Source organism: Gambusia affinis, linkage group LG08 (genome assembly GCF_019740435.1).
Source record: "Gambusia affinis linkage group LG08, SWU_Gaff_1.0, whole genome shotgun sequence".
Taxonomy (NCBI): Eukaryota; Metazoa; Chordata; class Actinopteri; order Cyprinodontiformes; family Poeciliidae; genus Gambusia; species Gambusia affinis.
Window position 1 is genome coordinate 21,611,949 of NC_057875.1, and position 15,070 is coordinate 21,627,018.

At 41.5% G+C, this 15,070-nt stretch overlaps 1 protein-coding gene across 2 annotated transcripts; it reads right to left on the bottom strand.

Annotated features, from left to right (window-relative positions):
- Positions 1-1,146: 1,146 nt before the first annotated feature.
- Positions 1,147-4,488, bottom strand: pthlhb (parathyroid hormone-like hormone b). Of its 2 annotated transcripts, none has more exons than XM_044125125.1 (3): positions 3,998-4,488; positions 3,718-3,839; positions 1,147-3,158 (listed from the first exon to the last, which is right to left on the bottom strand). In XM_044125125.1, exons 1-3 carry the CDS (start codon positions 4,166-4,168, stop codon positions 2,768-2,770), a joined length of 684 nt encoding a protein of 227 aa, XP_043981060.1. In that variant the 5' UTR covers positions 4,169-4,488; the 3' UTR covers positions 1,147-2,767. The 2 variants fall into 2 exon arrangements, with proteins under 2 accessions (XP_043981060.1, XP_043981061.1); XM_044125126.1 differs by having other exon boundaries at positions 3,993-4,488.
- Between the last annotated feature and the right edge of the window lie 10,582 nt (positions 4,489-15,070).

Here is a 15,070-nt window from a genome sequence, read left to right on the forward strand (position 1 = left end):
CTGTAAACAAATATATAGAGCATTTCAAAGGGTTTTTAATGTTTACAAGCAGTAATAACATCCATGTCGTGTTGTTTCATTGTAGAAAATGTCTGCGATTGCTCAGCTTGATACATGACAAATGTTCCCAGAGCTTTTCCAGTTTTCTGCTCAGTTTTAGTTTGCTTCTGAATGCTGCAAAGGCATTGATCTGGCTACAGTCTGGGTTAAAAATGACCCAATTTTGCAAACTTTTATCTTTTTTTAAAATATCAGTCACACTCTGATACTCTGAGCCACTTCAGAACAGAGATATTAATGTTTCTCCGTATTGCTCTGATCGATTTCTCCTGTGCGATCTGCAGGCTCCTAACCGTGGCTTTATCAGGCTTTCCACAGCATTTATGGCTCTGTGTCAGCTAATGGCCTGTGGTGTACACTGCTGCTGTTAGCACAGGATATAGCTGACGTTGATGCATTTGGTTACCGCACCATTACCAGTATCTGTCTTCTCTATCGGGGGTTGTTAAAAAAAAAAAAAGCCACTGGGTCCTCCAGTGGGACATTAACAGCTTGGTTGTGTGCTGCAGGAGCCAAAAAGTCAACATTAGCGTCGATATGTTTTCGATATTTCCACACCAACCTCTAAGGTAAGTTTCAACCCATAAATTACACTGAATCGCAGCCTAATTACGCTCCGTCACACACTCATGATGTCATTATGTTAGGAAAAAATGTACAACCTGCAGTTTAATTAGCTCTACATTGCAGCAGTGTTCACATTTAAAGTCTGTAAAGAAGTTGAAAATACTTCATAATTTAGATCAATGTTTATTTTTAGTCTTTCCATGGAGCTGCAGCATCATAAAAATACTAAATTATGCTGGTTCTGCAAAGTCTTAAACAACGACTTTGTTGTTTAAGATCAAATAATGAGTTTATTTTAGTGACATACAAAGATAAACAGAACTACAAAGTGGCATTTTTAAATGGAAACGTCATTTAAAGGAGTTTTCCCGTTTTAGGCCGTGGTGTGATTGCAATTGACCACGTCTTCTACGAAAGCTGAGATCAACTTTATCAAGCCTGACTACTGTCCAGAACTGTAAAATCACTTGAACTGACCCTATCTGGCAACCTGAATAGGTGTATATCTGGCAACAAGGTCAATAAAGACAACACAGATCAAAAGGTACCTAAAAGCTACTGTTTTAATGTCTGATTAACTGGAAACATGTACAGCATTCCCTCAGTGCAAGTCCAGAACAACGAAGCTGGGCTGAGCTTTGGCTTATTCATCCTAAGCAAAACAAACAAACTGTAACTTAATTCAGCAGAAGCGTTTTTCTGACGATGCCTCTGATAAGTTATGAGTCCATAAGGGATCTGAGGTGAGGAAGGAAAGCAGTACCATCAACAACAGTCGAAAATTCAACCACAATGTATGTAACTAAAGTGCATAATGGAATTAAATCAGCAGCACCGTGATACATTCACAAAATAAATATAGACTTTCAAAGTGAAATAAATTATGGCTGAACCATTTGAACAGAGGAACAGTCAGGCAAAAAGAAAGTTAACCCTCTGCAAATTAAAGCGGCTTGATTGGATGGTTATTCAATCAACTGGTGTCAGATCTTTGTTGCCATGGCGTCAGGGAGAAAAACCTGCTGCTGATGCCTCTTAGTCTACGTTTATTTCTCAGTGAAAAATATTTAAGACAGTTGACAATCTTCCCAGAAGAGGACCTTCCACCGATGTGCAACGCTCAAATAAAGATTACATGTCATACTCTACAGGCCTGTAAATGTAAAAGTTTATGACAGCACAAGCAGAAAAGGACTTAGAAGTGTGAGGTTATTAATGAGGTTTCCCGGAAAAGGGCTCTTACGTCACAAAACAACGCCAGTTTTGTGACGTAATGCATCTGTGTGAACCTCAAGACTGAAAACTTGACTTGACCAGGTTTGGTGGGAGACAAAACCGTCACATCAACGCTTCAGCCCGACTTTCAGACACGGCAGTGGAGGGCTGATGATCTGGGCTTGCTTGGCAACCAAAGGACACGGACTCACCTTTGAGTCAATCATGAGCTTGTCTGCACTCGAATGTTTTCATGAGGCTGTTCTGAAGCCAAATCACTGACATTAAACTAATCTAGACTCACATTGAAACAATGAAAGGAGTGGGGGAGAAAAGGGATCCACATTGATGTGAGTGACTACATCCAGCTATTGGCGGCTCAGCAAATGATTGAGTCATAGGCTGTAAGGACTTTCAGCCATATTGACTTCATCTTTGTTTAATGATTAATGACATGCTGAAATCTGTTGAGGGGTTTTTACACACCCGAGGTTAGAGAGAAGTACTTTTAAAAGCCAATTGAGCTCAGAACACTAATTTATGACATTGGAAGAGGGTGTACTTTCTTTTTACCATGACCGTATGACCTGAGCAGTTTGTCGGATCTCTTGTTCCTTTTAGGTTCTTACGCGAAAGGAAAATAAGCATTTCCTCGTCTGCTCGGCCTGTGTACACGTTTGATTATAGATTACAATGCATACAAAAAGATGTCCCAGGGACGACCAAGTTACAGAGGTGGGACGATCTTCCTAATAAATATGAACCTAAGATTTCATGTTGAAACTCCAGGATGTATGCAAAATACAAACAGTTTATCATACAAGCACAACCCTGACTGTCAGGGATCAGTCTGTGTCAGTGTCTTAGTGCAGCACCATAAAAATAAAAAAAGTCCCGGGGTCTGTAGACGGGGTCCTTTGTCTCTTCACGGCCCCTTCCCAGTGGCGGCACGGGCTCTTCTCCTCTTCTTTTCGTTCTCTCTGCGCCGCCCCAACCGGACCTTTTTTTTCCTCTTGGTGGCAACTTTAAGGTCGTGCTCCTTGTAGGCCGCGGCTTTGTTGGTCTCCTGGGTGAGGTGGGGAACTGCCCCGTCCAGGTTTACCCTCTCTAGGAGGTCCTTGCTGGCCCCTTGGGGCTTCTGTTGTAGGCTGCTCCCACTGAACACTTGGCTCTGGGTCCGGCTCTGCACAGGTGGAGGGTGCTCCCCGGCTGTGTGCACCTCCTCCAGCAGCTCCTGCAGCCACGTGCGGCGCCTGTACTCCTGGATGGAGCGGCTCTTGTCGTGCAGCAGCTGGGCGTGGCTCACTGACCTTCTCCTGACAGAAACAGAGAGAAAGTGTTGAAAATAAGCTCAATTTTGATGCTTGGGGCTTCAGTATAATCTACTGACAATATGTGCTTCTTTTTTTTTTTTTTTTTTTACCCTTTTTAGATATTCTTATGATTATCAAATGTTTATTTGGTATATCTTAAATATTTAGAACAATTCTGAGTTTTTCCTGTAAAGCTTGGTGGGTTTTTTCCCTCTGCAGTGTTGAGTTTATGTGAGGCAGCTAAAAATTTATGGTCTGGATTCAGGAAACCTCAGTACAGTAGGTGGCAGCACAAACATGTCTGAGACTTGTCACTCCTCTGACTTTAAGAGCAGCCTAAGAGAAAGAACCCCCCTCACAGACACACACACACCCGCACACACACACCCGCACATGTTTCTTACTTTATTATGTCCATGTAAAATGTTTCTGCACTTTCTAAATAGAATTAATTGATTTTTATTTTTATTTTTATTTTTTTTATGTATTTCAGCACAAGGGTATTTTTTATGCTAATCCTAAAGTTTATGCATTCAGTCGTAAACTGTAAAATATAACTTACGTTCTGTTAATGAGCACATCAGCTGTTCTCCCCTCAAAAGTCACTGGGAAGCAGAGCAGAAGCACAGCCAGACTCCACTGGTGAAGCAGCACTAAAGCAAACATGCTTGATCCAAAAAAAACCTGGAGAACAAAATCACGTTATGAGTTACTGAATAAATAAATAAAAACATGTCTTATTCATTTTTGCATCTTAGGATTTACTGCTATCTCCTGATTTCTAAGGTTTAACGAAACAAATATGTGAATAGATATTTTAAAAAAAGCTGAACTTACACAACCTTTCCAGTTAAATTCCACAAAAAAACGTCAAATGTTAAGAAATTAAACTCCAAAGAAAAAATATGTTCGAAAACATTTGAAATTATCCTGCCACACGCATTTTTTGGTCCATCTAGTATCTCTTTTGGCGTAACGTCAGCCTCGGGAAATCCCCCGCGAGTCTCCTCCATTCATTTGCCTCCCAACAGTGTGTGAGGAGCTATTTATTTCTCCCCAGTGTCCAAATCAAAAGAGGGACAAAGATAGAAAGAGTAGCAGCAGCAGCAGCAGCAGCAGCAGCAGCAGCAGACCCATAAGCTGCAGCGTTGCAACGCTGCCCTGTTCTCCAGCGAGCTCTATGAAGAGTTACTCTGAAGCAGCCTCATCATCATCATCATCATCTCTGGTGACCCGAGCCGAGAAAGCAAACATCTCAGTCCTGCGCAGTGAGGGAGCCTGTGTGTGTGAGAGGAGCTGAGTGAAAGTTAAACTCCGCTTTAGGTGAAGATGCAGCCACCTCAGCCTCGATCCAGTCTGTGCACCCTCCCCAACCTTCCAACCCCTCACCTCTGTCCCTCCCCCCTTACCCTTCACACACACACACACACACAGACACACACACACACACACACACACACACACACACCTGCTGTGACATGGAAAGACGCCCGAAGGACCACCACACACAGAGAAAGAAAGAGAAACTCTTTAGCAAATGTTATTTTAATGATATCAAAGACTTTTACACACACCCAAACAAGAAAAGGTCATAAATAAAGCAGGCAGTGGTAAATTTTTTGTAAAAAAAAAAAAAAAAAAAAAAAAGACATTAGTGTATAGGGGTAACCATACGCTAACCAAGTGGAGAGTGAACGGTTGAAGGCGAGGGGCAGGGTTCCTCCAAGGTAAACACCTCGGCCTAACCACTCTCCCAGGGGAGAATGACCATAACCTCAAAGAAATCCAACCCACAGCCTCTCGCTGCAGACCGTTCAGTTCACCGCCGTTCTGCCTCGGCAAACCAACTCACCACCGAATGGTCACAGTGGCTTCTGATGGGGGGGGAGACGGGGGGGCTCACATATTCACCTAACGCAGAGAGAAGAGTGCGTCGTTTTATGGCGGCTCTGTTTACTCACAGATTCGCTGTTTGGACAGGGAATCAAGTCTTACAAAAATAATTAAGTCCGTGACAAAGTGACATGAAAATACTCCAAAGGCTGCTGTTGGAGCTGCCTGTGAGAAGAAATATTCAAGTACTGCAGTGCAAGCTACAACTGCATGTGAGATGTTACACAGCTTTACATTTATTAAACTTTATTGACAGGAAAAAAAACTACAGCGTGGATTAAAAAAATGAGGGACTTTCCAATGATGTTTGCAAGGTCAGTGGCAAGGTTGTGTCATGAGCTGTTGCGTTTTCTTGCGTGGTTACGATTCTTAGTTTAAAATGTGTGACCCTGAAAGGGTTCTGCCGGAAGAAGCCGAGATTAAACAAAAACCTCCACTGGTTTCCTCCGGCGCTGTAGACGTGTTGTTTTCTTTTCCTGTTGGTTTCTTTCAGTGCCTCGTTGTTGCTGCTGTTTATTGGTGGGGTTAGAATGATTGATTCATCTCAACCTCAGGCTCATGCCTTAAAGTCAAGTCAGGACAGCATCCCCACAGCATGATGGTGCTACCATCATGCGTCACCATGGAGATGGTTGTTTTGGGGTGGTTTGAAGTGTCCTTTCTGTATTTTTGTTGTTGTTGTTGGAACATGTATCATCTTGCATGTAACAAAAAACCCCATAAAAATCAATGTTGTCCTCAACTGAACAAAGCCTTTTCCTTTTTGTGAACTTTGTCCTCTTTGTGATGGACTGAAAACTGGATGTTCTACGTTTTTCTTTCAACAATGGTTTTCTTTTTGTCACATTTCCATAAAACCTAGACTTTTGGACAAACCAACCTACATTTGTTTTTGCTTTAGGGGGAATTTTCCCATTTGGCTTGTGACGATCTGCAGCTTCAAATCACCATGAACCTCGGTGCTGTTTCTCCTGTCTAATTCCCACCGTGTCCAGCCTGCCTGATTCTGTGATCGGTCTTCGTAAGTTTGCAGTTGTGCCTTCCTATTTCTATTTTCAGATGACGGACTGAAGAGAGCTCCAGGAGATACTCAAAGCTTTGGATATTGTTTTACAACCTAACCCTGCTTCATACTTCTAGATATATTTATGCCTGACCTTTTGGTGTGTTTCTAGGCCTTCGTGATGCTGTTTGCTCACCACTGTTCCCAAAAAAAAAAAAAAAAAAAAACAAACCTCTGAGGACGTTAAAGAATTATTCTGAGATTAAGTAAGACACACCTGGTGACTTCTGATGACAACTATAGTTGTAATGGGGTCAAAACACTTTTCAAGACAAAGTGTTTCAAAATGAGCAAAATGAACAGTTGAACAACAGTTGTGTACTCCTTGTTTTGCATTTCCTGGACAAAAAAAGAGCTATAGATACCACAAAATTACATTTTAACATAGATTTTACTGCATTCCTATGTTCTTTTTCTTCATCGTCACGCAGCTGGCAAGCTTGGTCCCATAAATTCTTATTTGGTACAGTTTGTTCTGCAGGTTCTTCAAGCTTTCAAAGTAATTATTGCATACTGTAATTGGAAACAAATGAAAGTTAACAGTGAAAATCGGATTTAGTGTGGGTGTGCGCAGAATTACCGGGACTCCTTCGCTGTTGCTTCGATTCAGTTTATGTCTGGTGCAATCCGTTTAAACGTTGCCATGAATCATTCCTGGGTTTTGACCAGTTCTCCTTGGGCAACAGAGCGTACTGTGTTAAAACCCAGGGATTTCAGTGATCCTTTAATGTTTCCTTTAACGTCTCAATGGTTCATAAAGATGGTGCAAGGATTACATGGTTTTATGTGACTGTTCCTTCGTCGGTGGAAACCTGCGTTCTTGGTGGACTGAGATAACGTTGGTGGTCCGTTTTCCTTTCATCACACTTTATGGTCAGGTCAAATGGTCATTTTAGTCAATATTTTGACTTGTAAGAAGATGGTTTAAAACTACGTAAAAATAAAAAATAAAACGTTTGGGACCACATCTTCTAAAACAAATATGCTCTTCTCTGATGATGAGGATGTGTCGACCGCTTGACTACAAATTGTCTGAGAAAGAAAACATATTTGTAAAAACAAACCTTTTTTGCAGGAAAATGTCCAGCTGCTTTTCTGAGATGCTTACTGGCGAGTTTTACTTATCTTAACGGTCCGACTTGGGAGGAAAAATAGGTAATTTAATAAAATAGTTGTTAAAAATAAATAAATAAATAAAAAAAGGTTGAAGTTTGCCCAATAAAGTTGTTTAAAACACTTTTTGACAAAGGGTTATGAAGCAAGTGGGATGATGGCCAAGGCTGAGCAACCCACTCTCACTCCCAACTCGTCAATTGACGAGTCGGGTGTGAGAATGTGTTGGGCTGAGGCACGGGGCGCGACACGGTTCCTATGACAAATTACTCGAACGGGAACCAAGATCTGGTTCACAAAGACGACCAAGCGTGAAGTTTCCCAGATAATAAAACTGGGTGTCTTATTCTGGTCTTTTATTTTGCTTTCATGTGAGCTCTGTCAGTACAATATGACTGTGCATGTCCACAAATGACTTTAGCTTTATTAAATTCAATAAATTACTGCTCTTTCAAAGCACTTCTTTAAGCTCATGATATTTAGCTGCAGTGGGGATTTATTTTTCACAATGTCTGTGTGAAATGGCCGTCAATCTGAGCACCAGTGGGTTGACCTTGCAAAGTCTATCTCTGCATTATGTAAGTTTGAAGGAGACTGCCATGATTAATGAATAGGTAAGGAAACATGGGGCCAATAGGCGCTCCCCAAGAACACAGACTTTATTTCTTTATCTGAGAGCTAAAGAACAAAATTACATAATTTTGCCTTGGTTGGTTTCATCTTTGCAGCTGGTTCCTGATTTTTCTCGTGTCTTATCCAACACATTTTTGCAATTAGTAAGAAGTTTTAATTGGGCATGGTTGCCAGAAAAAAAAAAAACCCAAAAAAACAAAACAATAATAATAATTTCTAGCAAACTCAACCGAAAGAGGAACTTTTGGCATCTCATGTGTTCAGCCGTGAAAGCTACTTTTATTAAAAGATTTTATTTTTTATTTTTATTTTACAGATTTGTTGAAACTGTCACAATATTTTGACAGTATGAGACATCTGTGAAAAAGATTTAGCTCCTCTGCCTTCTCCCAGTGTCCCCAGAGCTAACTGGAAACAACCAAACAGAGACAGGAGGCGGGTCTTAGCGCTGTCAATCACTCTCCGTGTGGTACTGGTTATTCCTCCCTCTCACTTTCCCCCCCATGCTGCAGCTAGTACAGCCTGTTTTGAACACTCAGCCTAGTTAGCATGGCCACTGATAAATAATTTTCCAGTAACAGTAAGTTGTTTCTCCACCATCAGCACATTGAGCACATGAAGTTGATTGACAGCGCCAAGACCCGCCTCCTTGGCTATGATTGGTTGTTTTTGGTGCATTTCTTCAGATGGCAATAATACTTCAGGGAGAAGATAGAAGAGACTAATCTTTTCACAAATTATCTGTCTTATTTTACACTATAATAACATTTTTAGCAAACATTTGAAAGAAAAATCTTGCTTTTCTTAAACGTTTCTTTTTGTGAACTTGTAAATATTTTGTGACATCTTTACTTTTGCAATATCCTGCAAAGGTTTTGTGACGTCCTCTCTCAGTAAGTTTTATTTTGTGTGGGGGGTTTTTCAGCAGGACTGATGTCCACATTCCTGCTACATTATTTAAAGCCTCGTGATTAAAACATGCACTGATTATGTGTAGAAAACTTTCAACTGGGCCCCTGATCCCGGGTTTTAATCAACCACTGCACCCATCACAAATACGTATTATTCGTGAGTGGAAATTATAGGCAGAGTTTGTCCTTATTTTTACACTTGGAAAAAAAAAATATGCAAGTGATCATCTTATGAGGCAACAATGGATGTGGAGATTTGAAAAATTGAGGGGGAAAAGTTGGAGAAAGTTATGATATGTGTCCTCTAATGTATATGATGTAACTCTGGCAAACAGGAGAAATAATGACATTTTGTTTTTAAGTTATTACTTTTGTGATGTAACAATCAATCTATTTCAAATCCTGAATCCAGAAACTCTTTGGATTTATTTGCCTTCCTGACTAAAATCTGTAAAATATCTCTTTGTGTGGCGATGATTAGTTGCATAGTCGGGCAAGTCGGGTTGGTGGTATTTAATAGAAAACTGAATGTTTTACAAGCAGTAATCATTCAGTTCAGCCCCACGTCCAGGAAGGTTTTGGAGCGGTGGGACCCCCGCGCTCTCTCCAAAATCAAACTTTCTTCTGTTTCCAGAGAGTCAGCCTCAACACTTTACCGTTTCGCGGGGGGAAAAAAGTACCTCATCTGAATCCTTTCTGCAAAGACTTTACCTGCAGCAAAAAAAAAAAAAAAAAAAAAAAAATCCCATTTCCTGGCAGACTGAAGCCTGTGGAAAAGGAGCCAGGAAAGCTGCTTTTGATTCATGCTAAATTGCACTCTCAACACAGAACAGTATTCCTGTTCGTTTTTCATCCCTCTCTTGCGCCGCACCAACTCCACGTTCACACGTCCAACTCTCGAAGCACGCCCACCCACCCGGGTAGGTTTCTAAGTATTTGCGCCCTTGTTCTCCAAACAACGGGCCCATGCACTCGGCATCAAGAGAAACATTTATTTCACGTAGAGCGTTTCAAACCTATTTTTAGAGGTGTTGTCCTCGTTCCCTGAAAAGACCCACCCTATTATGTCAGAAACTCTGGCTTAGGCAACTGCAACAGTTCCTACTTCTGTTACATTTATTCAGCATGTAATTTATGTTTGCATGATGTATTGGTTAAAACTATTCTCTACCCTAGTGACGTTATTACACAACAACAACACGCGCTAGGTTTTCACTTTAACCTAACCCGAGTCATCTTAAAACAAGTTGAGCGTGGTAGCGTTTCAAACTGAGACTACTAAATGTCATTCTTATTTCTTTTTTTTTGTTTGTTTTTCAAATGTTTGAGGTTTTAAAGTATATTTTGTCCTTTTTAGGGTGAATTGCTCATGTGAGAACCTACAGTTTGTTATCCTGGAAAACCTGACTTGAAAGATTACATTTGCAGAGCTGATTTTCCCTCTTAATGGCTTCTTAACACGCGTTACTGTACGGACCATTTCAGATAGCTCATTTAAAGCACGCTTTGAAATGTTTTATTGTGAGCATTTTTTTTTTTTTTTGGGAGAGTCTTCTGCAGCTCATTCACGCCTACTAATCAAAACCGTCTTGTGAGGAAAGCTCTTTAGCCTCCCTTACCTCGTCCAGGTTTGGCTGTTTTCAGCAGCTCTGCTTCTCAGGCTGGGCTTCTTTTAAATAAATGTTCAACAGACCAGAGCGCTGAATTGATCCAACTGGTTTTCTTTTGAGTCAGTGGTTTCTTGGTCATTTTTCATAGCCAGGTTTCATGCAGTCCATAAAAAGGCAGTTTTACATTTTAAGGCTGGGGTTAGGTTAGTGGGTGGTTTTCAACCACAGCATAATAACTTATGGTTGCGTTTAAGTGACAGTTTGTTCATCACACCCCGAGTGAAGAGGTCAAAATGAGGTCATCAATTATTGTTCAGCTCAACAGGATTTCAGATGTGACTGTGAAACTAAATAGTTATGTTGCTTTTTAGCTACGCAAATTTCTAACTAGTGTGAGATTAAACTTTTTTTTTTTTTTTTTTCTATTTCAGGCCAGTTGGATTAAAGAATAATGTGGAAACTGGAACTGCTTTAAAACAGTAAAAGTCCACTCAGACGAGCTCTTCGCTTCAGCTTTAGGGAACATTTAGTCTGGATTTAAATAAAGTGACGACAAGAGAATCATTTACTGCACCAAAGATATGAACTCCTGGTTACCTCTTAATATAAACTCACTAAAACTGTTCTGATCAGTCCCTTTAATTTTGATTTTTTATTTTTTTCCCCCTAGGTCTCAACGCGACAAATCAAATTCGCAGTAAGCCAGTAAGAGATCAATTTTCCAGGAAGATTTTGTTTATCAGTTGAATGTGGAATGAATAAAACGTGGTTTTGGCTTGGCTGTTACCGAGCTCTACAAATGGCGCTCCGTAAAAAAAAAAAGAGCTGCAAACCTCCTAAGAAATCAAATGGGTGGCAGTGAAATCTAAATTAACATAGTTTCCATAGAAACTAATTGAGTAATTAAGATGTAAAATGTCGTTGTGCCATTAAAAACGAATCAAAAATACATATGTAAAAATATTGCTGGTACTCCTCTGAAAATACAATCAAATAATGATACTAAGAGAAAAAAAAACATTTTGTCCTAAGAAAGAAAATTTAGACCCAAACCATGACGTCAACAACGTTAAACGTAACACGTTAAACTACTTCACAGTTGTTGCTTCCATTACACACTTCAGTGGAAAAACTCCAACTCGAAATGAACATTTTTAGGTTTTGTCCGACAATGCACAATGGAGCGTTTAGTCAGAGTGTCAGAGAAAGGTCGCCACTTCACCACGTAAGAGGCATACATCCTGAACATTACCTAATTCCTGCTCAGGGTTAACCAAACATGGCCTCCTGTGCCGCACATTTATTTGATCCGAACGGAGCTGTAAGATTTGTCCGTTTCTGTTTCAGCTGCTTGATTTATGGTAATCCTCCTCAGGTAGTGCTTAGCAGGGCTGATTTCATATTTACAACTACGTATTGTTTTTATGTTCGCCATAAACGTCAGGCTCCAGGAGACAGCGAGTCGGGGAGGTCCTGCGAGGACAAAAGCGTGTTGTCCGGACTCAGTCTAGAGTGCAGGTACATTAAATCATTATTTTTCAGACAGGAAATATTTGCCACTGGACGGTTTGCCTGTAAAATGTATTTCTAAGATGAAATGATTCCTCCCTGGCACAGCGAGGCTCATCTGACCTGTGATGCATTTTACACTTCAGCTTCCAAGTAAAAGCTGAATTATTTTTGTGCTTGTGATTTTTTTTTTTTCTTTTTTACAGTGTCCTAGAAAGTATTTCTGATTGATTCCAAACGCAAAAAAATAAGTCAACAGCTTCAGTCTTTGACCTGGCCTCGGAAGGTGCCCAGCGCATTAGCATTTCTCTCTTGGCAGCTGCAGCGGTGCGGGCGGGGGTGACGGGTTGGAGGGGCGCAGGTCTTGACTCTCTGCAGCGGGCCCTGTGCTCCAGGCTTAATGGAAGAAGGGAGCGGGAGGGCTCTTACCCCACACTTGTCCCGCAAACCTAAACCACAAGCTGCCCAATGTCTAAGCCCCCCCTCATCCCTCCAGCCTCACACAAACACACTGACCTCAGAAGCGACTCGTAGGCCAGCTGGACGCGGCCTGACACCCCACACAGCCATCAACGGTGACCACCACCCTCATGCCCCTGACCTATCACCCAAACCATTACCATAAACTTCGGCCCGGCTGCCAAGCAACATACAGGGCAGCGCTCACAGTCAGAGCTCGTCCATGTAAAGATAGCTCTGTCTCGGGGCAGAAAACGGAGCCGGCGGAGAGGGGGCGAACGCCCTAAGTTATGATGGCGTTTTACACACAACATAAAACCCACTGTGGTGTTTTATGTTGTGTGGCTTTGAGTGATGCGGTGGGGCTGGCTGTGGCGCTGCAGCGGCTACTGAGACTAGTGTAACATCTGAACATGATGCCCACTGGCGTTTGAAACGCTTTGTGTTGCGACTGTTGGAGATTTTCCTGTCCTTTCCTCGCCTGACAAATCGTGTTATTTTACGCAAAAGTAAAAAAAAAAAGAAAGAAAGAAAGAAAGAAAACAAACAAAAACAAAACAAAACTGAATAATCAACAGAGATCTGACTGAGAAGACCACACGCATGTGGCGTTACGGTAATGATGGCTGACTCTGTTTGTTTACATAAGTGAAGAGCGGGCTCAAATCGTTAATGAGTGCTTTGCGTCCAGCGTGCAACCACAGCTAAGCTAGTGGGTCAACAAGGTTGGCCAGGCAAACCACTGGTTGTGTGTGTGTGCGTGTGTGTGTGTACGTGTGTGGGTGTGTGTGTGTGTGTGTGTGTGAGGGTAGGAGAGAGATTGAAAATCTTTCCCATCAAGCCTGAAGAATCCTGATGTCAGAATTTGTCATCCTTTCCAGCGTGTGTGTATATCACTTTGTTCTACATCATTCATATGCGTGTTTTCTAATTTTTTTCATTATTGACATCAAGCTATATTTACTTGCGCTGGCATACCCATGCAGTCAGGATTTGGTCGTGAAAAAATACAAGCCATCTCAGTGTGAATATTTCAACGCGAGAAACTATGCTTCACTTGAAAATTTCCAAATGGTTATAATGCACAGCCCCCGCCAAGTGCACTTCTCAGACTCTAAGCTGATCCATTTACAGTAAATGAGCTTGTCTCTGTTGGTTTCCTGGCCAATTACGGCACAGTGAACTTTGGTCTTGTATTTATTTATCCGTAGGTTATTTTAAATGGACCGCACTCAATGCAGAGGCCTTGTTGAGCAGTCTTGTCCTCCCGGCCAGCCCTGGGACACGCTAACAGTGCTTGGCAGGCAGACGCGGATGCTGAAGGCAGCCTCTGGACAGCTTTATCCTGTGTCGAACGAGGCCACCCGCTTCGTTCTCACCAGGGCACAGTGACTGGCACGGCACTCCCGGGCCTCAGTTTTCACCTCTCAGTTTTCTGCCTCTCCGAGAGAACTGGAGAACGTGGCACTCATTTTAGAGTTTGGACAACCCAGGAGGACATTAATGTAGAAACCAGAGAGCAGGAAGTGAAGAAGTACTAGAAAATAGAACTGGAGGAACTTCAGTGGGTGAATTTTTAGATTTTTATTTTAAGGTTTGATACCGTGCCTCGTAATAGTATTTATACGGCTCCCCCTTTTGTGTGATAGTGTTGTTAAACCAAGAGCATCTATGAACGGTCATTTCAAATTCTGTTGTGACTCTCATCTTGCTGAGGTCTCGCTTTCATCTTTATTTTATAGATGATTTTGACGATTTCCCAGTGGCCACCCGCTGTGCGGAAACTTCAAAAATAGCATTTTCTTATATTACAACAAGGTTCTGATTGTGAAAATGTACAGAAATGTAAATCTGCTAATGAACAGTGAGTCTATTAAACATTCAATTACACTCTCTGGGCAGGAGATAAATCCACTCCAAGTGTAATTCAAACATGGGTCCTGGCCAGACATCTTGTTTTCTGTCGGAATGTGGTTTTCCAGCAGTCTAAATCCATGAGGCGAATTTGCTCACAACAGCCAACGCGTCTCTTCAATCTGCATCCCCTTGTAAAGCAAGGAAGGAAGTCGGAGCTCACAACTGTTTATTTAATGCTGCCAATGGTCTCCCGGCCCTTGTAACATAACGCACGGCTTTCATTGCGTCTCCGCTGCATGAGTAAAAGGGAATTAGCTTTTTAAAGTTTGCTTTGTAAGAATCGTAAATAAAGCAGCACTTATTCAGACTGAGATCCTCTTTCTCTCAGATGGGGTAAGGCTTGCATGGGTGGCATTGGAAATACTGAGGCAAGCTGAACATGTTTATATTACCGTGCCCCCAGGGAGAGCGCAGCTTTGTGGTGCAGATGGATTACAGGGGAAAGGAGCTGTTGTAGCTGCTTAAAGTTTGGTGTTAATGGTGGGAGAGAAGTGGCTGTGTAGGTGTGATATGTTCGTTTTGCAGGTCAGTCGTTTCTGTTCACGTCAGTGGGGGACGGGGGAATTCCCATGCCAGCTACCGAGCATAAAGACCACTTTCAAACTTTAAATAATGCTGTATTGTCAAAGAAGTGGTTATAAGTCAAGCGATTCTGTAGAAAATCGGGGACGGAAAAAATACTGAAATGTTTTTGTTTGTTTGTTTGTTTTTTTAATTAAGTTAAGAGTTTAACTATATCTATAGTTTTGCATAGAGATTACTTACGAATCAAAATATATGAATATGAGTGTTTTCCTAAACTCCATA

What these genes read in the sequence shown, in the direction of transcription:
- pthlhb (XM_044125125.1), bottom strand. Translation starts at nt 4,168, where the DNA reads ATGGAGGAGACTCGCGGGGGATTTCCCGAGGCTGACGTTACGCCAAAA. An exon ending in TGTGGAATTTAACTGGAAAG is followed by an intron (nt 3,840 to 3,997) that starts GTTGTGTAAGTT and finishes TTTGTTCTCCAG; the next exon opens with GTTTTTTTTGGATCAAGCAT. An exon ending in GATGTGCTCATTAACAGAAC is followed by an intron (nt 3,159 to 3,717) that starts GTAAGTTATATT and finishes TGTTTCTGTCAG; the next exon opens with GAGAAGGTCAGTGAGCCACG.